Source organism: Ursus maritimus, unplaced genomic scaffold (assembly GCF_017311325.1).
Source record: "Ursus maritimus isolate PB19 unplaced genomic scaffold, ASM1731132v1 scaffold_2, whole genome shotgun sequence".
Classification (NCBI taxonomy): domain Eukaryota; kingdom Metazoa; phylum Chordata; class Mammalia; order Carnivora; family Ursidae; genus Ursus; species Ursus maritimus.
Window position 1 is genome coordinate 20992304 of NW_024424452.1, and position 27557 is coordinate 21019860.

Consider the following 27557-nt stretch of genomic DNA (forward strand, 5'->3'; position numbering starts at 1 on the left):
GTCTCATCTTCATCTCTGCAGACAAGTCTGGAAGGACTTTAGTCATTCTGTGCTACTTGAGGTCCTTAAACCCAAGTACCAGTTTCCAAGCAAAGGAACTGCCCTACAAGCTCCAGATTGTTTGTGTTGCTGCGGTGACGGTTACACCCATGATCTGCAGTGAAATGGCAGATGACCACTTACAGAAGGCCAACAACAGTCCACAAATGAAATGACAGAAGGCAGTCACCACTCACTTCTGGCAAGCTGTCCGCTGTCAGGTCTAAGTGGGTAAGGACAGGACCAGTAATGAAGACCATGCCAATGGGGGAAATTCCAGGAAGGTGAACAAAAGCAGGAAAAAAATGAGAGAACTAGGGGTGACAGCTGCAAATGCGGTCCGTTGAACACAGCTCATCACTGGGCCAAGGGAGGAGTGTGCATGGTGGAAAGGCCTACTAGGGCAATTTCAGCAATGTGGACAAGAATATCCCAAATGATGAGACTTTACCAAGAGGAGCTTCTTATCTCACATATGCAGTCTGGGCATAAGAGAACTCACAGTTGGCTCAGCAGCTCACCAATGTCATCAATGACCCACGTTCTTTCAACTCTTCCATTCTGCCATGCTCAGGATGCAAGTGCACCTCCCTCATTAACACAAAAGTGCTGCCACAACCCCATCCATTGCATCCTCACACAAAAATATCCAACAGGAAAAAGGAACAGATGTCTATTCTTATCAGAAAGGAAAGTCTTTCCTGGAAGCCCTGCCCAGACTTCCCCCAAGGTCCCATTGAGTAGGACTGGGTCACATGATCATTCACTATTTCCATTCACAGGAGAGCCTGGGATACAAGTATCAGGCATTTCCAGCTTTTAGCATGAGAGGCAGCCTCTGCCAGAAAGAAGAGAGTCAGGGCTAGGAATGGCTACTGAGTTAGTGATCAACAACATACCCCAAGCTTTGGACAAACTTAAACCAAGGCTTCTGCCATATCCTTATAGAGCCCATGGGGTTATTCACTTAATAGTTTCCTTAAACCAACTTATCTTTTGTTTAACCTAAATATTTTTACTTAGGTAGGAAATTTTCTATCCGTACCATAAATTAAAAACCAAGACTGGATACCTTTTTTCCAATTCATATTAAAATAAGTTCATACTTATCAAATAAAATAAGTTAAAATAAAATAAAATAAAACTTATTTGCCTGTTTTATCCAGAAGGATCCCCTACTCCACCAATAGTAGCCAGGCTTTGGGATGCATGGTGGCAGGATAAACTCATTTCCCTCTTAATTCTTGGGCCCTAGTATCAAGAATTCCCTAACAAGGAGCTGTAAAGTACAGCCTAAGGTACCATCCCAACTACCTTTTTAGAGTAGCAGGACCAATTTAGCATCTCACCACTACTCTCCATGCCCCAGCCATAAAGATGAAGACATTTAGCTAAATTATAGTAGAGGAACTAGCTGGTTTCCTGTACCATCATACCCCGCTCCCAAAATGTTTTGCTTTGTCCTTCCTGTTAAAATGAAAAATGTCTCAGAGGCTGTAGGGACCACCCCATGTCTTGGAATAAGAACAGCCCACCTTTTTTTTTTTTTTTTTTTTTTTGTCTAAGCACAGCCATGTTTACCCAAAAGGATGCCCTGACTGTGGGTGGAGAGAGGGGACCAGTGCCCGTTACTTACATCGGAGGCTGGGCCTTTGTCGGCGCCTGGGCAGGAGAAGGTGACAAATTCATGGCACCGCTTGTGCACAACAAAACAGCAGACTGCATAAGAGAAAACAAGGGTAGGATGGAGGGAAGAAGGGAAGTGGAGAGAAGGAAGAGAGGGATGGGGGGAAGAGATCATTAAACCGGAACTTTCCAACAAGAAAGGTTTTATAGCAAAATGAACAACGGCTTCAGCTTCCCCACCTTGCCCTTTACTAAGACCAAACTGCTACTGCATCCTGCAAATCAGTTAAACTTCTAAAGGTAACTGGGGTTCAAAATATCACAAATGCTCAAAATTACCCCACCCCACCCCACCCCCGAAGATCCCTTCAGCTGTCGGGTCTTGCGCTGCTTTTGAAACAGAACGTGGTTTCTTAGATCGGGCACCACATGAAGTAGTCGGCTTGGGTTCAGGTCCAGAATGCATAAGGAGCACACATATTTAAACACTAGAATCATACGCAGAGAGACGTGCATAATACGAAGGGCCACATAGAAAAACAGAGTGAGCAGGCATGGCAGACCCATGCCCCCTCTCACCCAGGAGCAATGCCAAGTGAGAGCAGGAGTGGAGGAAAAACCTGCCATATTTCCATCGTTACTCTAGTAGTTTGCAACCAAATACACACACACATACATCTCAACTCCAATAGTTAAAGGCAGCTATGATATGGCTCTCCCATCGGGGGATTCCATCACTTGGGGGAAGGGGTGGTCAGAGACTGTATACAAAATAAAACTGTTTTTTTTCTGTTGTTCAAATCTACTTTAACAAACTCAACCGTGGGTTCCTGGAAGACACATAGCACACTATAGGAACCAGCTCAGAATCTTTCCAAAGAACATTCTCAGCGAATGGAAAACAGGCCGGGAAAGCTCAAGACTATCCCTAGCGAGACAAGGGATCCGGGCAACAATCAGTGGCTGCTAACTTCACGAGTAGACTCGACCTGCCTACCGATGAAAGTACCAGGAAGTATGTCCCCGCCTACGAGGTACTCCTGCTAAAATAATCAAACCTGAATCAGTTCAAGCATCTTGATCCAACTACCAATTTACAGAAAATACAAGTGACAGAGGCATGTGTTAAATGACATCACAGGGAGGTAATGAGAAAAAAAGGAAAAAATTTTAATACAGCAATGTAGAAAACAAAATAACAAAATAATTTCTTCAAATAAATTGCAAAGAGGACAGGAGAGACTTTTACTTTTTCTTAAGATTTATTTAAGACAGAGAGAGAGAGCACGAGCCCACGGCAAGGAGGTGGGGGGGGCAGCTGGAGAGGAAGACAAAGAATCTCAAGCAGACTCCCTGCTGAGTGGGGAGCCCAACATGGGGCTCAATCTCACAACCTGGAGATCATGACCCGAGCCGAAATCAAGAGTCAGATGTTCAACCCACTGAGCCACCCAGGCACCTGGGACAGGAGAGACTTTGAGAGCATTTAAACTCTTCTGCCTGATACTGTAGCAGTGAATACATTTCTAGAATGCACAACACAAAGAATGAAACCTAATATAAACTGTGCTTTTTGGTTAACAACAATGTATCCACATCAGCTCATCTATTGTAACAAATATACCACACTAATGCTAGATCTTTTTAAAAGTGCTTTACATATATTAATTTGTTTGTTACTCAAAGCAACACTATAAGGCGTACAGCTTTGTTATTTTGATTGAGATATAATTGACATGTAACATTATATTAGTTTCAGTGCAGAAAATAACGATTCCCTATTTGGATGCACTGCAAAGGGATCATCAAAATGTCTAGTTAACATCCATCACCACACAGTTGCAAACTTTTTTCTTGGGATGAGATCCTTTAAGATCTACTCTCCTAGTAACTTTCAAATGTACAATACAGTACTATTAACTGTAATCACCGCGCTGTACATGACAGGCCCAGAGCGGATTTCTTTAGACCGCCTTCATCCATTTCACCCACAGTCCGCCCCCTGCCTCTGGCAACCACCACACTGTTTTTTATGTCTATAAGTTTGGTTTTTGGGTTTTGTTTGGGGGTTGGGGGCTAAGATTCCGCATATAAGTGAGATTATACTGTATTTGTCTTTCTCTGTCTGGCTTATTTCATTTGCAAGATGCTAATAATAGTGGAATCTGCAGTGGGAATGGGGTTGAGGGAGCATATAGGAACTCTCTGTACTTTCTAATCAATTTTTCTGTATATTTAAAACTGCTGAAAAAGAAAAAAATACTGCAAGAGGAAAAGAGCAGGGCAGAGGAGCACCTTATACATTCAAAGAGGTTTAAGAAATGTATCAATTAGGGGCGCCTGGGTGGCACAGCGGTTAAGCGTCTGCCTTCGGCTCAGGGCGTGATCCCGGCGTTATGGGATCGAGCCCCACATCAGGCTCCTCCGTTATGAGCCTGCTTCTTCCTCTCCCGCTCCCCCTGCTTGTGTTCCCTCTCTCACTGGCTGTCTCTATCTCTGTCGAATGAATAAATAAAATCTTTAAAAAAAAAAAAAAGAAAAAAAGAAATGTATCAACTAAATGCAGTAGGTGAACCTTGTTTGGATCTCAGTTTAAATAAGCTGCTAGTTTGAACAATTATGAAACAATTGGGAAAACGGATATGCTCACTTTTTGATGATAGGAGGGAATTATTGCTATTGATAGGGAATTACAAATTTTTTGATGTGATTATGATATGTGATTATTTTTTGCTAAAGAATCCTTATCTTTGAAGATACATCCTGAAATCTCTATAGATAAGATGATTTAATTAAAAATAACTCGGGGGGGGCACCTCGGTGGCTCAACTGGTTAAGCATCTGACTCTTGGTTTTGGCTCAGGTCATGATCTCAGGGTCGTGAGACTGAGCTCCACACTCAGCATGGAGTCGGCTCGAGATTTTCTCTCTCCCTCTCCCTCCTCTGCTGCCCCTCTCCCCACTCACACGTGTGCTCACACACTCTCTCTCTCTCTCAAATAAATACATAAATAAAATCTCTAGAAAAAATAACTCTGGGGGCACTTAAGTGGCTTGGTTGTTTGAGCATCCAACTCTTGATCTCAGCTCAGGTCCTTGATCTCAAGGTTATGAGTTCAAGCCCTGTACTGGGCTCCACACTGGGCATGGAGCCTACTTAGAAAGAAAAAAAAGAAAAAAGAAAAAAAGAAATTCAGTATGACAGGAGGGGAAAGGGAGGGTTATAGATGGAATAGATATTAGTCATGACTGATCATTACTTGAACCTGAGTGATGGACACATGAGAATTCATTATACTAAGCTGTCTACTTTAATAGATGTTTGATATTTTCCACAATACAAAACTCTTTAATTCTCATGGTTGGGAACTAAGAAGAGCTCCAAAGGGGCCAATTTCTTTTTCCTTTGCTTACTCCCTTTTCCGTTTTAATAGCTACTGTATTTTATAAGTCATATATGCTTTGTATAAAGACATTTGTGTCAAATCCTGCACGTGAGTGTGAGTGTGTGTGTGTGTGTGTGTGTGTCCCTCTGTGCCTACATATCTATGAATCTTGAGAGAAATTTATGAACAGTGCTCAGCAAAAGCCAGTGATGGGTATCTCTGGGCAGCAGGATTGTCGATCATGTGAACCAGACCAATGACATCTGGACAAATCCGCCATGATGACGACTCTGTGATCGGAAGTCTTCTTGAGCACCGTCCCCAGCCTCATTCTATCTTTCTTGTTGAACCACACCCTCAAGTACACCGTTGGAACATAATGCCCTTGTGCTCTGGAGATATGACTACAACACACAACTATCCCTGAGCATCTCTCCCAGGTGTATAACAACACGTACCCCCCAGCCTCTGGGGCTATAAAAGCAGGTCCTATGGAAGGGTTGTGGAGATCTACTTACCCTGCAGCCACCCAAGACCTGCTTCGGTCCCTAAGACCCCTTACTAAATCATTTCTTATCAAGCTGGACTTGGGCTTTTTCTTTGGTCCTTCGACCCCTTCAGCCTTTGGAGGTCATTTTGCGTATAGCTTCCTTTCACAGAACACCCATTATTTCCCCTTTCAACCTTACGTTTTTCTACATTGTTTGAAATGTTTACAATGAGTATATGCTAGTTATATAATCAGGAAAAATAAGCCTACTTCCATTTTGAAACAAAATCAAGAGTCAAAGAAAAACTTAGGTCAGGGAATGAAAAATATTACTGCCCAGTCTGGAAACTCAGTGGTTGGGCTGATAACCGAATGGATAAAGCCAAAGAGGAACTTGGCAAAGTAGAAGTCTAAACTGAGGGACTGTCCCAGAATTCCACAAAAAGGGTGAGAAGGAATAAAAGAAATGATGCAAAACCTGTATGATAGATCCAAAAATTTTAATACCCATCTAAAAGGATGTTCAAGAGAGAATGGTAAAGGTGTAATCAAAGAAAACAGAAAAATTCCCTGAAGTTGATGAAGAATTTGAGTCATTAAACTGAAAAATTATCAAGCATCCATAGGTATGAAGGAAGAAAAGACTGAAGGGTGAGGGTATCTGAGATCATTCCAACATGTCCAGCAGGGGCAGGAAGAGGACAGAGATAAGATTACCAACAATGGAACAAAAATAATGTTGATATCAGATTTCTCATCTGCAGTTCTGAATTCTAGAATATGATACAGCAGTATCTTCAAAGGCTTAGGAAAAGTCATTTCTACCTAAAATCTCATACAAAGCCAAACTGGTATTCCAGAGAAGGTCCAAAATAAAGACATTTCCAGAATACAAGGACTTAGAAAACTTACTTTCCACAAAAGAAGTACTAGAGTATATACAACCCACAAAACAATAACCAAAACAAATGAAAAGAGGCAGAAGCAATAGTGGTGAAAGAAAGAACAAAAAACAGAGAGAGCAGCGCCCAGCTGGCTCAGTCAGTTGAGTCCGACTCTTGATTTCAGCTCAGGTCATGATCTCAGGGTCGTGGGACTGAGCCCCACATGAGGCTCCCCACTAAGTGGGGACTCCTCAAGATTCTCGCTCCTTCTCCCTCTGCCCCCTCCCACATTGGCGCTCTCTTAAAAAAAAAAAAAAGAATAGAAATATTATTCCCACTACTAAAAGAAAAAACTGGATAAAGAAAACTCAATCCAACTACATTTCAAAAGGCCCTCCCACATGCCCCAATGTCATATAAGTATTATTCTTTTTTTACTGTTCTATGGCATGACCTGCACTTTAAATTCTTTAATCCATCTGTAATTTCTTGCCACCTGATGTGCATGGGAATCTACTTTGCCATTTTTTTTTCCGAATAGGTAATCAATTGTCCCAAACTATTTTATTGAATAACCCGTCCCTTCCCCGCTGATTTCAAATGCCAACTTCATTATATGCTAAATAATTATATACGCTGGGGTCTGTCTTTGGGCCTTCTGTTCTGTTCCACTGGTCTGTCTTGGAGTGCAGCAATATGGGTTTTAATTATAGTCGCTTTAGAATATGTTATATCTTGGCAGGGCAAGTCCTCTCTCATTATCCTTACTTTCAACATTTTCTTGGCAATCACTGTGTGTTTATTCTTCCAAGTGAACTTTAGAATCAGTTTACCAGGCTTTAAAAAATACCAATGGAATTCCGGAACTTTGATGGAAATTGTCTCAAACTTAGAAATTAAATTACAGACAACTGACACTTTTATTATGAGTATTTCTATGAGGAATAGGGTGTCCCCTTGTTAAAATCTGACTTTGTGTCTCCCAGTGAAGTCTTCGATTTTCTCTATACATTTCTCATTTAGTATTAGAGGAGGGATCCTTTTTTTAGGTGATTGTGATTTAGACATTTTTTCCACTTTGTCTTCCAACTGGTGATGGTTGACAAATAGGGAAGCAATAGATTTATTTTTTAGGCCTTTTTTTTTAAACTCCTAATCGTTTTTTGCGGGCTTTCAGTTGTTCTCTTTGAGTTTTCCAAGTAGAGAATCACATTATTTCCATTTACAATATTTTTCCTTTACCCTCTCTGATAGATATGCCTCTCTTCTTTCCTTATCTTTTCCCCCCTTCTCATATTTCCAAGTCTATATCTTTCAGAACAGTGTGGAACAAAAGGGATGAAAATAGGCAGTCCGTTCTAAGCTTTTAGCAGCTTGACTCCTCCCTCACTCTCTTCCCAAACTAACACTTGGAATTGATATTTGCCTTGGGAACTGTCCATTGTGTTCTACTCCATGTGTGTCCACTGTGTGTGCTTATCTGGGATGATAAAATGCTCCTTCTCATTCCTTCTTCACATTGTATTGTTAGATAGTCTCTCTCTTTATTTTTTCCAGAGGTTTGTCCCCTTCATTGCCAGTTTGGTTATTCTACCATTATATATCTATTTTTTAAGTAGGCTCCACACCCTGCGTTGAGCCCAACGCAGGACTTGAACTCATGACCCTGAGATCAAGACCTGAGCTGAGACCAAGAATCAGAAGCTTAACTGACTGAGCCACCCAGGCGTCCCCTTTTCTACCATGAAAGATATGGATATATTTCTCAATTGGACTAAGTTTTTTTTTCCCAAGTTATTTATTGCTACTTGTACTTTTATTTGTCCTGCTTAGTTTAATTGTACTACTTATTCATATTTGTACTTTTATTACTTCCTGGTTAGCAGTATGAATTCGGGAGTCAGAGATCCAGGTTTGGATCCTGCATCGTTTGCAAACTGTAATACTTGGGGTGCACTATCTTATTTCCCTGTGCCTCAGTTTCTTCTCTGGAAAATGATGGTGATAATAACAATCGTGGGGGAGTTGTCGGAATTAAATGAGCTAATCCATGCTCAGAACTGAATATTCAAAAAAAAAGTCTGTTCCTTCTACTTACTGTTCTTTCTCAAGCTTCTTGAATGAACTGCTCAGTTAATTTAGTCCCATTCTTCTTCATTAAAAATTAAAGATTTTAGGGATGCCTGGGTGGCTCAGTTGGTTAAGCGTCTGCCTTCGGCTCAGGTCATGATCCCAGAGTCCTGGGATCAAGTCCCACATAGGGCTCCCAGCTTGGTGAGGAGTCTGCTTCTCCCTCTGCTTTTCCTCCCCACCCCCAGCTTGTGCTCTCTCTCTCTCTCGCTCACTCTCTCTCTCAAATGAATAAATACAATCTTCAAAAAAATTTTTTTAAATTAAACATTTTAAAGCTAAAAACGTCCCTTTCAAGTACAGCTTTGGTGGCATCCCATGTCTTATACCGAGTTGCCATTTTTAAGTTTTAAATAGCCAGCCCTACAACTTTTCTTCATAGTGTTCTAGTTAGTTAGCCTACTATGGTTCTAATTTCTTCTTCGACCCAGAACTGTTTGGGGAAACTGTTGCCCACCACCACCATTTACAAGTCATCTCGTTAGTCTTTCTTCAAAACATCTAAAATATCAGTTAAGATCTTCATCATCCTTAGTCTCTTTGAAGGGGAAGGGGGCTCCTCTCTACTTTCCTAATGTCTGCTCCAATTCCAGTACATAAGTGATATTTAGTAAACCAGCACTCTGTGAATGAACGAACAAAAGAATGAATTATCATCAGCCACAGAGAAAGAAGAAAGCCCAGTCAACCTCATGGTGCAGGAAGCTCCTGGCTGGCCTTCCACAGACCACACCACGGACAGGGGTAGTGGTACCAGCCACTGTCAAGGTCTCCTGAACACAGCCGTCCAGTTAGCCATGAAAAGAAATAATCCAAGGTAGGATCAATGTGCCCGGTGACTTGGCTATACTCTACGGAGAAGCCGGGAACATGTTGGAAAGCTGGTGAGCTTCTGGTGCAGGAACTTCCGATACACAACGTGTTTCTGAAAGTTGTGCAAATCAAATTTCCCATGAACTAAAACACTATAAAGAAAAGTAGTAGGGCTGGCTATTTAAAGAAACAAACTAAATCCTTTTGTGATACAAATAAACACCCCCTCATTTCTGTTTGGCAAATTCAGGGTAAAACCAGTTTTGCTTAAATAAGAGACAACACTTACTGAGCTGCTGAAACTCGCACCAGGTCCTACTTTCAAACAGGTACCTGGTAAGAGCCAAGAATTCCTTGATTCTTCATGGTTTATTCAACAGCTCTTTGCTCTGCAGAAGTTAAAAGCCTGTAGTCCTCAGAAGCCGGCCTATAGCCACACTTTGTTAGGACGACACAATATAGCCTCCAACTCAAATGCCTAGAGGCCAGGTGAGCAATGAAAGTGTCTGAGAATGCATGCATGCCCTGTCTAAAAGGGGAAACTGCCACTCAGCTCCAGCAGAGAAGGAGATTAAGCTCCAGCTCTGTCCGCCTCCACCCCTCCCTTATTCCATGTAAGGTCGTGAAGGTCCCAGGCCAGCTTTGTAGGTGAAAGAATGCCTTCCCCAAAACCTCATCAAAGATGTCCACATCCTAATCCCTGGAACCTGGATGGGAAAATGGATTTTGCAGATGGGATTAAATTAAGGACCTTGAGATGGAAAATTATTCTGGATTATACTGGTGGGACCAATGTAATCACAAGGGTCCTTACCAGATGGGGGCAGGAGGGTCAGAGGAGGAGATGTGACAACAGAAGCAGGGTTTGGAGTGATGATGCCATCGCTGGAAAGGAACGCAAGCCAAGGAGTGTGGGTGGCCTCCAACAGCTAGAGAAGGCAAGGAATGGATTGTCCCCTGGGGCATCCGGAAGGACTGCAGCCCTGCCGACACCTTGATTTTAGCCCCATAAGACCCATTTTCAGACTTCTGACCTCCAGAACAACAAGATTATAAATTCGTGTTGTAATAAGCCACCGTGTTTGCAATAACTTGCAGCCATAGGAAAATAATACCCCAACTAATGGTTGATCCCAGAAGCAAAAGACCATAGTCAAAGGCCCAGGAGACTTCTCCAGAGCATCTGCCCCAAGAATGCATTGGGACCCCAACTTTGTCTCACACTGCACTCCACCCCCAAATTCCCAATCCTAACCACTATAATTTATTCATTGCCTCCAAGGAGGATTGAATCAAGTCATCAAAATTTTATTTTTTCTCGTTAGAGTTGATTCTCCCTTCTACCTTATTCTCATTAGGGTCTACAGTGGAAAACTGACATCCCTCGAAGCAATCTTTGTCCCTGAATCTGTATCACCTGCAACAGAAATTCCAGGGCTGGTTGCAGGTATCTGTGGTGGAAGAAGAAAGAGAGGGGCCCTCGGGTGTTTCCTCAACTCTCATCTGTCTCAGGAGGCCCCCAAAACAGCCAGCATCCGAGGGAGAAAATCCTGTCTTCTGCCAAGACTTCCAGGCCAGGCCTGTGAGATCCACTGGACCTAGGTGTAAACCCTCATTTACCACCTAGAAGCTGAAGCTATTCACTACGCCCCTCGGAGCCTTTGCTTGTCTTCTCCAAAACGGGAATTAATAACAGCACCTACCCTCATGAGGCAATATACACAATGTGCAGGGGGGAAAGGGGCATTCAAGTTGGAGCCACCCAACGCAAATCCTGCTTTGCAATGGCTGGGGAGGATCCCTTTTTGCTCCTGGGTCAAAGCTGATTCACAGGCATGGAACTCTGCCTAGTGTCCAAGATGAGCTGGGGCTCCCCCAGAGGCTGCACCATTTCCACCCAACACCTGGCTCCCTGGCTTGCAGAAGACTGACCCAACGTGGCCAAGTCACTTGCATCCACAAAGGGCTGTCACACCCATGCTGTCACCTGAGCCGCATCACAGCCCTGTGAGGAAGACAGGCTGACCTGCATGGTGTCGACAGTGCTGCTGACGCTCAGAGAGAAATGACGTGCCCGAGGGCGTCCGGCTCGTCCGTGGCAGCGCCTGTGTTCGAAACCAGGTCTGTCTTCCTCTGGAGCCTACACACCACTTACACAGTGTCGCTGCATTTCTGTTTGTCATCTCTCTCACTGTTCCAGAAGAAATCCTCCCCCGCTTTCCTCACCCCCGCCATCCAGTCAGTTGCTAAATCCTACTGAATCTTCCTTCGCAACATCTTTTGTGCCATATCCTCCTGTACGTTCCCCGCTGATGCCACCCCAACTGCCCCCAGCGATTCAGACAGGCAATCTTGCCACCAAGCCTTAACTGGGCTCCCCAGAAATGGGTGAGTCCGCCTTGAGAGCTCATCCCTACACGCCAAAGGCTTCCATAACCACAGAGGAGATGAGGCTACCCGGGTCACAAGATCACTAGGGAATCTAAATGAGATGTGATGTACAAATGCACAGAAGACAGCGCGCCTGGGTGGCTCAGTTGGTTAAGTGTCTGCCATCGGCTCAGGTCATGATCTCAGGGTCTGGGATCGAGCCAGGAGTCGGGCTCCCTGCTCAGCGGAGAGTCTGCTTCTCCCTCTGACCCTCCCCACTCTCGTGCTCTCTCTCTCTCTCAAATAAATAAACAAAATCCTTTTTAAAAATGCACAGAAGCAGGGCACAAAGTAAGCTCTCAACGAAGGTTAATTTACTTCCTTCCAGGTTAGAGGGGTTCACCAGACAAGCTTGTAGCCAAGCTGCCTGGATTCTACACCAGGGCCCTATTTATTAGCTCTGTGACCTTGAATAAGTCCATTGACCTTGCTGTGTCTCCCATGTCCTAGCCTATAAAATAGAAATATTAACAGAACTTTCCTCAGAGAGTTGTTAGAGGTATTGAATAAATGAATCTTAGCACAGTGTATGGACACAATAAGAGCCAAATAGATACTAAGTGTTGTCTGTAAGATTCCCTCCTGCTCCCCTCCACTCTATGCAGCCTTTCCCTCTTAGAATAACTCATGCTCTGAAAACTCACTTTTACATTATTTCCCTACTCCAACACATTCCCTGGCTGCCCCTTGTCTAAAGCTGCGTTGTCCAACATGGTAGCCACTAGCCACATGGGGTTATGCCAACTTAAATTAATTAGGTAAAATTTAAAAATGAGTTCCTCATTCACACTAGCCACATTTCAAGTGCTCAGGAGTCACATGGGGTGGGAAACTACTGTATTGGACACTCATTGTATAAAGTCATACTGGACGGCACTGGCCTAAGAATAAAGTTTGAATACCGTAGCCTGGCATCCACTCACGGTATGATCACAGTATAACTTTACTCCTCTGACTCCACTGCCCCACACCCCTGCCCAGGCTGGATAACTCTCCCTTTCTATAATGTATTTTACTCCTTCCCTACTGTGCAAATGTGTTTCACAAACATATCCATGCCAGCAGCCTATCGCATGCAGTCTGCAAAGGAAGTGTAAGGCAGAGGAGCTCCTACCAGCAGGCTGAAGGGCAGACTGGAATAGAAATGGCACATTCCACACGATAATTCAGCTCAGGAGCCCCATGGGACAGACAATGGTGGGCTCATCCCCCCTACTTCGAAGCAGGGGGTCACAAACTCACATGCCTGCTGAGGCCAAGCGTTGTAATACAGCAGGGAAGGGTAAGGGTGGCTGAGCTGAACTGGAGGGCACACGCCCATCCCAAGGACACTCAGCTCCTTCCAACAGTAGCCCTGGGATCACTGGTCCACATGGGTAGATAGGATTTTTTTAAAGCTCTGTGCAACCCATCCAAAGACCTCTGAGTCCCTCCAGTTTACAGGATCTGTTTTAGTGGCTCGTCCTGACTCACTTTGGTTACACATTATCTCTGAGCTAACATATCCCCAACCACAGAATAGGAATAAGACCACCTACTTCATACAGGATTATGAAAATGAAACCAGATTAATGTGCCTGGAGTATGCCTGCCTCCCATCTAATTCTTAATAAAAATATGAATGAATGCATGAACAACAAATGGATAAACGGATGACTTAGCTCTTTGGTCATTCCCACATTCAGAAATCGCTCACCACGGCTGAGCCAAGAGGAAGGCAGCTACGGCCGGGGCAGTGGGGCAGTATGTGTGGATCCATAGGCGGCTGGCCCCAACAGTCAAGCCTCATGAGCTCAGACGGCCACCTTAGTCCTGTGTAGCTGGCCTGGAGTGTGCAGTGAGAATTTCTTTTTAAAACGGTAAGCCATGCTTATGGTTTCAAATTCAAACACTGCAGGTGAGCGTACAGTGGAGAATCACTACATTACTCCATCACTGGAGGCAACTATTCTCTCCAGTTTCGTGTGTGTCCTTCGAGAAATATTCTCCACATGTGTGTGAGCCCCCGTGAGTCTACACCTTTATGTGGAGGGAGACATTCTGTATTTCCTTTTTGGTTTTTTTTCATCTACGTCCCTTTTGTCTCCCCATATGATGCAACCCTACACTACTGGTTCTCAGCCCTGGAGACACTGAGTCACTTGGAGTTTTTAAAACAAATCAGTGCCCAGGTGCCACCTCCAGAAATTGTGATAAAGTGGGGGAGAGGTTGGGGGCATGGGGGGAGAGGCTGAGGGCAGGTACATTTAAAAAGCTCCCCAGGTGATTCAAATGTTGAAAAGTAGGCTGATCTGCACACCCCGCTCATGCTTTTTTCCCAAACTAACACATCTGGGGGCCTGTTCCATCTCAACACACAGAGAAAAACCCCACTCTGGTCCTGCAATCGCACCGTGTTCCATCATATGGGTGGGTTACCATTTATTTACCCACTCTCATAAGGAATTCCTAAAGCCCTGAGGATGATTTCTTCCTGTAAGAAAGGAAGAAGCAAGAGCAAACTTCATGTGCTTATCAACAGCCAAGCACTGTGGAGGTTAAGGATTCGGAACACAAAAGCAAAAGCAATAACCCTGCAGTGGTCAGCAGTTGCAGGAAAGGAATGTTTTCCTTTATAATGTTACCAAACTTATTTAACTAAGCAAGATAAAGCAGTGGAGCCAACAAGAGGTAAATAACAGGCCTCAGAAGTAAATAAACCCATGAGAAGAAAACCACCCCCCCACCACCACCTTCTGCTCTACCAACCCTGGGGAGACCGGCTCCTGGGCAGGATAGCTGCTGGGAACATCCTGCTTGTTTGGGTAACACATGGAGACTGTTCTTGACCCTTTGGCCTCCCCTTTTTGATCAGGCCCCGAAGGTGGGGGCAGCAGGACATAATGCCATGGCCTGAGTGAAAACATCAACATCCCTTCCTTCACCAGGCATATCTAGCCCTAGGAGCGCTCAGATCAGAAGACTTGCTCCTGAAACCAAGTGTGGCGGGCGTCTCTTGTCTCCGCCTAACCAGCATCCATCCTTTGTGTTTCTTCCCCTTTGGAAAATTGTCCCTCTCTGAACCCCAGTTCCTAAGAGCTGGCTAAGGTGGTCCTCACCATCTGGCTCCCAGAGGGTGGACATAGGACCCAGGCCACCGTGTAGATGCAGGGATCGGCATGTGACTCAAGCTCCCCAAGGACAATCAGTTTCAGGACTTTTGCTGGAATTATTAGGAAAGAGAATATCCTTTCCAGCAGTATTGCTAAGCTGGCAGGGAATGAGTCCACACCCACCACCTTTATTATCACAAAGACAGCACTGTTCTGAGAGTGGGGCCAACAAAGAGAAAAGCTGAGCTAAGAGATCTCTGATGACTGCATATGAGTGCCTGGATCCAACCAGGCCTGAATCCCCACCCCTCAACCTTTCTAGATAAGTTTTAAAATCCCTCGTTGCCTAAACCAACTTGAATTGAGTTTTTGTTCCTTCAGACCAAAGGACTTCTGACTAGTAAACCAAAAGGTGAGGAGCTGGAGACTTGCCGGTGAGGTCCCCTATTTTTTCCTGTGTTCCATGTATTCCTATAAATAAACCTCTTTTCTTTTTTTAATTAGGGGTCTGGTATTAAGAGCACTCAATTCAATCGGTCTGTTTGGGGGAATTGAGGAAAGGTGGGATATAGTGCCTCACCCTTCCCTCAATTCCTGTAAATAGTGCAACGCTCAATGAAGAAAAGTACACTTAGGAGTTTACTCAGTAAGGGAGAGTGCCAGGAGATGTAACAATTGCCAAGTCTCCTTTATCCACAGACACCTGTTACTTGGGCTTCTTTTCAGTAAGTCCCCTTGGTGTGGGCACATCCTCCTTGCTGATGCAAGAGTGATTTACACTGTCTGCCTACTCCCAGTTCCTACCCTTGCTTATGAAGTAAGAACCACATAGCCACAAGGCCAAGGCCTTTCTTGACATGACAATGAGTCACATCCACCGAATTGTGCCTTTGGAGCTGGGTAGCTTGAAGCCCAGAGATAAATCAATTCATGTCAGTCTCGGCCACCAACTCACTCTAAAAAGCAAACAAAAAGCTTAATTCTCTGGCTTACAACTCTGCAAGGAGTTGGGGGTGGGGGTGGGGGCTGCTATGTGAATATTTGCAAAAATCAACAAATCAAAGACAGGGCCTTGGATGTTACACAGGGTATCTGTTGGTTTTGCCTGCCCAGCACCCACTGCCGCTTCTTCTGGTAACTGGCATGTGGATTTTCCTTTGGGAAACCAGCTCTTCTCCATTGAATGCAGTCCTGATGGGTCTGTCAGTCAAAGCTGCAGCTCTCCCTTGGACCAGGGCTTGGCCACATAACCCAAGATCAGCCAGTCACACCCTTTCTCCTAGGAATTTGATTCTTGAATCAATAGTGTCACCCTGCAAAGGTTGTTCATTAGTTCCTGCCACCTAGACCCAAGAGTGGCTCTGAACCCTGTACTTTCTAAGGCCTGATATTGCATGAATATGGTACCCCAGATGCTTCCAGTTGATTTTTTTAAGACAACTAGAGTCCATTTCTTTTTTTTTTTTTTTCAAAGATTTTATTTATTTATTTGACAGAGAGAGACAGCCAGCGAGAGAGGGAACACAAGCAGGGGGAGTGGGAGAGGAAGAAGCAGGCTCCCAGTGGAGAAGCCTGATGTGGGGCTCGATCCAGAACGCCGGGATCAAGCCCTGAGCCGAAGGCAGACTCTTAACAACTGAGCCACCCAGGCGCCCCTAGAGTCCATTTCTGTCACTTACAAAGAACCAAACAACCCTAGCCACTTCAAAGACATCTGGTCTCACCCCATCCTGATGCAAGCATCCTCCCTACAACATCCCCAAGAGATGGTCACCAAGCTTTCATTGCACACCTCCAGGACAAAAGGCTCCCCACCTCCTACAAATAACTCTATTAGAGAGTTCTTAAGACTGCACAGAAGGGGGTGCCTGGGTAGCTCAGGCCATGATCCCCGGGTCCTGGGATCGAGCCCCACATCAGGCTCCCTGCTCAGTGGGGAGTCTGCTTCTCCTTCTCCCTCTCCCCACCTCCCGCTCATGCTTTCTCTCTCAAATAAATAAAATCTAGAAAGAAAGAAAGAAAAGAAACGAAAAGAAAAGAAAAGAAAAAAGACAAGACAAGACTGCCCAGAAGTAGGCCTCCTGTAACTCTCTGACCCTGCCCTTGGTGGCCCTCTCCTCCCTTTCCTGGGACACCTTCTCCTCCTGGCTCTTGACCCCAGCCCTTGTGTATTGGAATTCCTCAAGGCTCTGTCCTGGGTTCTGGTCTCCTGCTGCAAACGCTCTCTCCAGGCCATCTTGTCAATCCGGGAGATTTCTAACACCTTTCATGTTGGTGACCACACACTTGTACCTCTCAGCCCAGAGCCATGTGGAGAGCAACCCACAACCGTCTATTCACCTACTTCCTCAGGCCCACCATCTGGAGAACAAACTGAACATGCCTCAAACCAAGTTCTTGTTCTTCTGCCTCACTTCTGATGCTTCCTCCCTCGGGATGTGTCTGCATCCCTCACCCTTGACTCCTCCCTCACCGTCTGTACTCACTTCCACTCACCAATTCTGTCCCATCTAACCCGTAACTGCCACTGGAAACCAGCCCACTGCTCTCAGCCGCCATCTGTGGTCTCTGAGCTTGCTTCTTGTTTACCTAACTCCTATCATTCTTCAGCTCTCTGCCTAAATGTCATCTTGGAGAGTCCTCCCTGACCCGCCAGTCTGGGCTTCATCTACTTACTGTGAGATCCCATATGACTCAACTGCTTATGATTTTCAATAATAAAAAGGGGATAAAAAGACTACCTATTTACCAAGTCGCTGGGAGAGGAAATTCAACAACATATTAAAAACTTGCACAGAAAAAAATAACACAGTAACTCAACACAGTAACTGGTACACAGATTCATCATAAATATTAGCTATTGCTAATTATTGTTATTGTTGGCACTACTAATGATAATACTTTTCCTTCCTAGACTGTTAACACCATTCAAGCAGAAGAACCACGGGCTTGGGGGAACCTGGGTGGCTCAGTCAGCTAAGCGTCTGCCTTCGGCTCAGGTCATGATCCCAGACTCCTGGGATTAAGTCCCCACGTTGGGCTCCCTGCTCAGCAGAGAGCGTGCTTCTCCTTCTGACCCTCCCTCTTCTCGTGCTCTCTCTCTCTCTCAAATAAATAAGCAAAATCTTTAAAAAGAAAGAAAGAAAGAAAGAAAGAAAGAAAGAAAGAAAGAAAGAAAGAAAGAAAGAGAAAGAAAGAAAGGAAGAAAGAAAGAACATCCTTTGTTCACTACCATATCCCTAGTACTGGCACATAATAGGAGCTCAATGATATTTAATTGACTGATTGATTGGTAGAGATTTGAAGCCAATGACCATGACCCCCCCAACACACCTGTTTCCCCAGTATGCCCCCTTCACCAGACTAAACATTTTCATCTCCTCTCCATATATTCAGGTATACAGGACAAGACCTTCTCACCATCATACCAGGTGCCCTGAGGCCCAGTAAAGTCATGACAAAAATGTCCTCATGATACTTTCAACTTGCTTTCTGTTTTATTTGAGTAAGACAAGCTCAGGGTAGAAGATCTACACCCAGAAAAAGCAGGAAAAAAAAAAACCTGGAAGGAAACACATGAAATGTTGACAATGACAGTGCTCTCTGGTTAGAAGGACTTGTGCGTTTTGTTCTTCTTTTTATAATTCCGTATTTCCCTAGTATTTTAAGATAATAAAGCAAATATAAATTTTAATCAACTTCATGAAGTATCATCTAATGCAAGAGAAAATATACCATTCTAGACGTACAGTTTGATGAGTTTTGACAGGTGAGTTACACCCACGTAACTACCACCATGATCGGGGATATAGAATGTTCGCACCACCCCGGAAGCTCACCTGTGCCCTTTTCCAATTAATGCCCTAGCCCCACTCCCCACCCCCGGGAACCACTGAACAGCTTTCTCTGACTACCGATGAACAAATCACACAGTACACACTATTTTGTGTCTGCCTTCATTCACTCCAAATAACGTTTTGATTATTAATGATTAATAATGGAGTTGTCAGTGTTAGTAATTAGTTCATTTTTACTGCTAAGTAGTATCTCATGATACATTTCCTCCAACGTTTCTTTATCTGTTCATCTGTTAATCAATGTTTGGGGATTTTTTTTTTTTTTTGCCCCCAGTTTCTGACTATTATGAATAAAACTGCTGCAAACTTTCATTTATATGTCTTCGGGTGGATGCATAATTTATCTTGGTAAATACCTCAGAACGGAGCCGCTGTGTCATACAGGAACTCTGTTTAACTTTGTAAGACTGCCACTTTTTTTTTTTTTTCTGAAACTGTATACTGCTTTATTTTTTAGAATGGAAACAATCCAATACGTTGCTTTTTTTTTTTTTTTATAGATTTATCTGTCTGTTGGGGGTCTCAGCAGGAAATGGAATTCACCCTAGATGTTCAATTAAAGACACTAACAACTGTAGAAAACTGTCACCACACCTACGGCTATAATCTAATGAAACGGTGTAACAAGAGCCCAGTGAGAGCTGGAACCAAAGAATAGGGGCCCCCTGCCAGGACCTGTCATGGTGGAGGGAGGCCAGAAATGGAGGGAGGGCGTGGAGGGGGACAATACCTCAAGCTCTCTTTCCTCCCCCACTCCAGGCTCCACTTGCCCCCTTCCACTGGCTTCACTGACACAAAAGTCAGCCATCAAAGGAGCCCAGGAGATGCAAGTCACAGAAGTCTACCTCCTAGGACCCAGGACCTGGTAGAGAAGGGCAGAGGATAGTGGTCCTAGAAAAAGCATCAGAGAATAACTAGACACTGTCCGTCCTCAGAGGAGCAGAGAAAAAGAACGAAGATCAGATTCACAATTCTCTGAGATGTCAACACTCACAAACCAACAGGAGTCGGGTTCCGGGGGACGGAACCACACTATCACCATCACCACCACAGTTCTAGTAACTACCTCTACTACCACTACTCCTGCTAAGAACCATAGCACGGATACTTTATTGAGTGCTTACTGTATCCCAAACACACGCTGTGTTTACTGAGCTATCTCAAGTAACCCTCAAAAGAACCAGAGAAAGCAAGACTGTTATTATCCCCTATTTTATCCCCTGAGAAAAACTGAGACTCGCTCTCAGGGCTCCAGAGGCTGGTTAAGCCCTAATCACTACTCCGTACTGCCTCCCAAAGGCTCCACTACTTACCCCCGCTGCGCTGTGGACAAGCCACCCTGTGCCTCAGTTTCCTTCTTCGTGAAAAGAAGGTCTTTTTATCCTCCCCCTCAGGACCACTGGGAGAATTTAACACAATAGAGCAGTTCGACAAACATGTTTTTGAGTCCCAGGGGGCCCGGGCCACCGTGGTCTCTAACCGTGTGAGGGCTGCAACAATCCTTTCAAATAAGGAAATGGAGGCTCAGAGAGATTCCCCGAATCTTAAAGCCACTCACTGAAGAGTAAAGAGCCAGTAAGAGGCAGAAGAGGGACCAGACCTCAGGTCTACCTGTCTCCAAAGTCATATTCTGCACTTGAGGGAAGGAGAGGAGGGGGCAATAAATGTACAAAAGGTATGGGTTTGGCACCTTTACTTTTTAGACCCACGTTTTCGCACACAGGCAGTTTGGCTCCAGGGTATGGTTTCCCATCAGCAGCAAAGCTGCAAAGCTCCCAGGCCCCCAGCACTAATGTGCTTCCCTCCATTGTCAGGTGCTTCTCTCTGCAGAACCCTGTGCCCCAGAGCCCAGGACTTGGGGCAGCTACCCTCTTCACTCCCAGCATCCTTTGCTGATCTCCCAGAATGTATACTCGTGAGGGCCAAGAGGTGTTTCTACCACTTGGTGCCTTCTTAGAGATGACATTAACCTTTGGCACCTCTGCTGATTTCCCAAGAAATCCGACAAGGTCTAAATACAAATACACAAGCTGCCTGCAGTCTCGAAACTCCGCATTCTTGTCACGTCTTAATACCCTGTCATTTGAGCTACACTCATCCTCCATGCACTTTGAAATCTCTTTTGCTTTATACTCTGCCAAAAGGTTCCAATTTTTCTCTACTGGCATTGACATGAAGCAGAAAGGAACATGTGAGCCGTGAGGGCTTCAAAAATAGCCTGGAACTTTTCAAGGAAGGGGACCGTAGTGGGATGACAGGCAAGCTATTCTGCATAACAAAGCACTGTGTCCCCAGAGTCAGGCACAAGCCCACCCTTCCCCACGTACACACTCACACACCTATCAATCACTCCCTGAAATATCATATCTGTGGGAGGACTAGAAGATAATGGTATGATCAATGAAGCTCCAGAGAGGATGGGTGGGACAGACTCCATCCAATGGCAAATTTTCTATTGACAACACGTCAGTTTTGCTTGGAGTTAACTCAGTGTGCTAATAAATGATGATGATGATGACGACGATGATGATGATGATGACGATATGATGATGATAATGAAGAAGAAGGAGAAGAAGAGGAGGAGGAGGAGGAAGAGGAGAAAGATAGCAACAAAAATAACAATATTGATATACTATCTAGTATACATAGATGAACTTATTTAATCCCCACAATTCGACATAGGAACTACTAGCAGTTCCATTCTACAGATGAGGGAAGTAAGGCATGAGAAATTAAGTAACCTCTCAGTAAGTGACAGGCTAGAACGCAGGCTATCAGACTGCAGAGCCTTTGGTCCTACCCACTACCCCTCCACCTCATCCTCCCCCCCAAAAGAAGCACTCATTCCAGGTCACTGCTGCAGGGAAAGGCGGGGAAGAACTCTTTCCTCTGGACCCTTATTCCCTAGGAACAGCTTGAGACCCACACTGAGCCTCGCATTTACTGAGCACTTCTATTTACCAGGCATGTCCCTGAGTGAGTACTTTCACTCTCGCAATATACCTTTTGAGCTAGGCTGCCATATTGTCCTCCACGTTCAAGATAAGGAAACTGAGGTTTGGTGTGCTGCTTTCCCCTTGTCTTCCCTCCCAGATCCATTCTTCACCAGACTCTGCTGTGATCTGAGCCCAGGGAGGCTGACCCCTGCAGAATTAACCCATTTTCCAACTGGGCTCAGCCAATGGGTAGGACCAATAGGTGACTGGAGAGGAGGAGAGAGGCTGGGATATTTCTTCCCTTTGCTCTTGGCCTTGATGCTGCCTTTGGGAAGCAGTTGCATCCCTCCAGGACCACCATCCTATGGGTGGTCCCTTAATCCTTAGCTCCATAAGGCCCCACACTATTTCCTCCACTTGCTTCTTCCTCCTGAGATTGTTAAACAATCCCATCATTAAGCTTTCTTCATTAAAGCCAAGTGATTTCTGCTTCCTGCTGGGATCCTGACAGGTATAATTACAGAGATGGAGCAACGTGTCCAGAGTCACGCCACTAGGTAAAGCCAGATCCAACATGAGGGTTTGAGCCTGAAGCTCACTGGCTCAAGCACTCTGTCATGCAGCCTTCCTCAAAACAGGGGGCCCCAGTCCTAAGTCCTCTGAAACCAAGGCCAGTAGCATCAAGGGGTCAAGCAAGTAGGTAAAGTACAACAGGGAGTGGTGGGGATTGAGGCAAACCAAAGAGCACACAGCCCACTTACAGGTAACCGTTTGGAAAGGCTAACACTTTAACCACTGTGCACAACACCAAACAAAAAGCAGCTCCGTGACTATTTCTTACATTTTCCCGGGAATCATGCCACTCACTCTCCAGAAACCTCCTGCTGCTAGAGATTGCTCCTGACTGCCTCCTAAAGTTCTGTGCACCTCAGTCCTATTCCCAGTCCTTCCCACACAGGCTTTTAGATCGATTCCCCACTTCTAAAAGAGTCAGGCAACAATGATAATTAATTCTCTGCCTTCAAAGGCTGCTTTGCCGACCCACTGCATTTTCTCCACGTCGCCACCACCACCCTATGCCCCAATCAACCCCCCCGCAGGTGATAACAAGGAGGCTGTTTCTATCCCCTTGTCATCTGCTCTTTGGGGGCTAGGAACCCAGCCACAGCTGCTGTCCAAGGGAAGGATGAGAGAAGGAATATTCGGACAGGCTGCCCACAATATGCAGCGTAGCAGCGTCATCTGCACTGTGGGCAGAAAAAGCCACAAGAATCTCCATGCAGGAGAGGAAAGAGGCACTCTGCGCCAATGACCTTGAAAGAGGTCAGACCAGCTGCCACTGTGCAGAACAGAGGCACCTCTCGCCTCACAGCCACTGGAGGAGTGTCTCACAGCAGGGGCTGCAAACCGGGGGCCCTCGGGCTCCTGGATCCCCCTGCACTGAAACCATTGTCAATACGCACAGTAGGAGAGTTTATGATTTTTAAAAAATCCAAGTTGCTAGCTTTCCTTTCCAAAAATTGGAGTTGGAGCAACAATGGGCCATATTCTCCCACGGTGACAGAGCAGTTGGATGCGAGTCCACTAAAATGTAAAGTCCAAGAGGGCGGGCAATTTTGTCTGGTTCATTCACCGCCATATCCCCATGTCCAGAACAGTGCTTGGCACATGCAAGATGCTCAGTGAGCACACTGAGTGAATGAGGAACAGCTCCCCCTTTGAGACAAACTTGTATTCTCCATTTCACAGAATCCCTACCCGGCTTCACTCCCTCGTCAAGCTCCTTTCCAGGCCCCTGCCGATGGTCAAGATTGGGACCCCCAACTTTTAGTGAGAGATTTAAAGGCAGGCAAGACACAGCCCCTCCTCCTCGGAAATGAAAGATTAGAATAGGGAATCATCACCACCATCACCATCACCATTATCATCATCCTTTCTGGAGAGGGAACTATGAGCCGAGCATTGTTCTAAATGTTTTACATGTACTGGTTCCTTTAATCCTCCCAACAGCCATGTGGTAGGTCCCATTACCGTCCTTTCTGTGCAGAAGAGGAAGGTGAGGCTCGGGAAGAGGAGGTTAACTTATCCAAGATTCCGCAGCAGCAGGTGGGGAAGGCAGGATTCAAACCCAGGCAGTCCAGCCCCACAGCACATGCAAAATAAATACTAGACGATGAAGCCAGATAAGGAAGACCCTACGGCTCTAGTCTTCAGAGCCCTAAAGGAACCACTCCCAGCACAAGGGATGGAATTCTGTGACTTGGTGGCCGGAAGCAGTGACGGACCGGGTTCATTTCGTGCATCTTCAGCTTCCTTCCGTGGGAAGCCATGTCGAGCAGGCACTCAAGAAGAAGGCATCTGAGAAGGTGCTTCAAAAAGTAAGTTTCCCTCAGCCTCTGGCTTCATGGCGAACGATACCCCATGGTCCCCTTAGTGTGCCTTGTAACAGATATGTCAAAACACCGATGGCGTCAATGCGGACGCCTGGGCTGCAGGGGCCGAAAGAGAGAGCATTCAAACTTGGCCGACCTACTTGGACCCAGTGCCTCCACAACAGGGCTTTGTGGAGCCCTAGCATCAGAAAGGGAGCTTCACGTCCAAGAGCACCGCACCGCAGCTGGAGTTAGCAGCTGGAGAAGAGGACAAGCCCACGCTGAACAAATGTCTGGCTGCAGCAGGCAGAGGGGAGGCACCCGCTCTGCGTTTTGGCAGGTTCCAGAGGGGGCGGAGTGGTGGAGCAGAAGGTTCAGACAACACACAGATGACTTCAGCCGGAGTCCCGGCTCCACACTCGCATCCACTACGCCACCTTCTGATGAGGCAACGCCCCTCTAATGCATCTCTGTCTCCTCATTGGTCCAATGGAGCCGATCAGATTTTTCTATTTGTTCGGGAAGCCATTCATTCATTTTTTATTCATTCCCTGCACACCACATGGGTACTGAACATCTGTTAGGTACCAGGCGCTGCCCCGGGTATCAGGGTAAGTGATGAACAAGACTGATGAGGTCTTGTAGGCTGCAGAACAGAACTCCAGTCCCAGTTTTCTCATCTGGGATGGAGAGAACAAGACCTACTTCAAAAGGTTATTTTGAGAAATTATGTGATTTTATATAAATAAAAAACAGCAATCGTTTGCATAAACACTTGTCAAGTGCTAGGCAATGTTCTAAACCAGAGGTCAGCAAACTTCTTCAAGGATAAAAGAGTAATTATTTTCGCCTCCACAAGACTACACGGTTGCTGTCGAAACTACAACGCTCTGTCCTTGTAGCACAGAAGCAGCCCCAGATAACATGCAAACCAACAGGCACGGCCATGTTCCCATACAATCTTGTTTACAAATCCAGTCTGCGGAGCCATGAGCCATGGTGCACCGACTCCGAGCCTAGAGCAGCACTGTCCAGGAGGACCAGGGGCAACGACGGAGATGTTCTATAACCGCACTGTCTACCTGAACGGTGGCTGGTGTGACTGAGAAACTGAATTCGCTCATCTGATTTAACTTTGATGAAGGCTGAGGTTGGAGCAGCCGCAGGTGACCTGGGGCTACCATATCTCGCCGTACGGCTACAGATGCCCGGTAACTCCTTTAATCTTCAGAGTGGCCCCAAAGTACACAAAGCGCGAGCACGCTGTCACTAGCAGGTGCGTGACAAACCAAAGGGAAGGTGCTGCTCTGGTTTACGGTGACGATGACGGTCAGCAGCACCTGATGAGTGACGCCCGAGGAGGACCCACTCTCATAGCTAGCAAGAAGGAGGGACATCATGTAGACATCACCAACATCTGCCTGAGACAAAATGAGGAAACCGAACGCCTTTTGTGGCAGCCCTAGGCAGCCCTTGGAACTCCTCGGAAACACACCCCTCACTAACCTTAATGAGGCTCTTCCCCAGGAGAGGCCAAGCCACCCTCCTTAGATCAAAGAGGCAAACAAGTGCTGGCAAACACTCCCTCTACCTGGGCCCCCCAGGGACATCAGAGAAGACCACCTCCCTCCATGAGGCGGATGGCCTCCAGCACCCAACAGGAACTGCCCTCCCCACCTTGAGGGAAATAATGAGCTTGCTACGCCTCACTGAAGTGCCACAAGGGAAGAAGCATCAAGGGCTCTTTCGGGTTTTTTCTTCAAATTTTCAAAACGAACGTTTCAACCACTCAATGAACCCCATCATGCTTCTGGTTCTGTTCTAGGCTAATATTAAGAGCTCTCACTTGTTGAGAGTTTATATGTGCTGGACGTTGCACAGGGTACAACAACATTCACAGTAAGTAGAAATAATCATAGTTGGCCCTGATTCGATGCTTACCATGTGTCAGGCACCAGGCTGAGCATTTCTTCTGTCAGATCAACGCATACGCCTCATGGAGATTCAGTGAGGGAGGGATCATCATTCTCTCTGTTTTATTTTATTTTATTTTATTTTATTTTATTTTATTTTATTTTATTTTGAGAGAGAGAGAGAGGGAGCATGCACGCTGTGGGAGAGGCAGAGGAAGAGGGAGAGAGAGAATCTTAAGCAGGATCCACAACCAACATGGAGCCCAACGCAGGGCTCGATCTCATGACCCTGAGATCATGACCTGAACCAAAATCAAGAGTCAGAGGTTTAACCAACTGAGCCACCCAGGCGCCCCCATTGTATACATTTTAGAGATGAGAAAATGGAGCCATGGAGAGTTTGGGGAACACACCCATGTTCTTACAGCACAGAAGGGGTACAGACTGGATTCCAGCCCTGGTTTGTCAGACACTAGTGCGGACTTGTAAGACTACGTCTGGACTGCTGAGGGTATAATGGTGGACAAGACAGACATGGCCCTGCCCTGATGCGAAAGACAGACAATGGAATTGTCTGAATTAGAGTCTGAGTCAGAAGCACAGTGGTAGAGGAGCTAAAGCCCAGGAGAGCACAAGCAAGGGAATCTAAGCCAGACTTGGCAGAGAAGGGTCAACAGGCCAGAAGTCCCTCAGAAGCTAAGGTCCAAATGGTGGGCAGTTCACCAATCAAAGAGTATATGCCAGAGGGGGCTTCAGAACAGGAAAAGCACATGCAAAAATCCAGAGATGTATACATCCCTAAACCAATCCCAGTGGCCAGGGGGATGCAGTATCCTCACTGGCCAGGCTGGGCTACATAATCACCCTGAGAGCCAAGATTAGAGTTAGCTCTGCCTGAACCACAAGGACCAGGAGTGGGATCAGGGGCTTCCCAAAGAAAACCCAAGTGCTGTTTTATGACCGAAAGGATGCTGGCCAGGCAAAAAGAACGGATGTCCATCTACCAAGTCTCCGGGCCTGGCATTCTGCTCTCCTCTGTCTCTGTGGCTCTGAACTCCTATCTCCAGTCCTGACTTCAGAGGTAGAGCCTTCGGCTTTCCCCACTCTCTTAAGTTAGGCATTTCCATTTGGTGGCGCCACTCAGACCTGAAACTCAGCATGCTCCAACCCTGGCCTCCTCCCACCTGGCTCCTCTGCCTGATGTCTCTGTTGTTAACCATGAGGTCAATGAAAATGATACCGAAAACTTCTGCAGAGACTCTCAGGTAAGAGGTACTCCCATGCCCTTGATGCAGCTTAGTTGATAGAAAATAAATTGAGACCCACCATTTGCCATTGCCTCATTAGGGAAGAACATGCCTGAGAATGAAACAATATATGGGAAAGCAGAATCGTGATGTGGACAGAGTCCACTGGTTTCCTCATCACCTGAATACCTGGATCACATCATCCCTGAAGCCAGTATCCCCAAGATTCCCAATTACATGACCAAATAACTTATTTTTTAAGTTGCAAAACTATCCTTTACAACTGAAATACTGCAACGCTGTAGGTACCTAAAATCAGGTGATCAAAGAAAGGAGAAGAGC

At 45.7% G+C, this 27557-nt stretch overlaps 1 protein-coding gene across 1 annotated transcript in view; it reads right to left on the reverse strand.

Moving 5' to 3' along the window:
- Positions 1-27557, reverse strand: part of PRKCB (protein kinase C beta) — a 314044-nt gene that overhangs the window by 180533 nt on the left and 105954 nt on the right. Inside the window, 1 exon segment of the mRNA XM_040635210.1 lies at positions 1676-1758. Within this exon segment, the coding sequence (XP_040491144.1) occupies positions 1676-1758 (83 nt within the window).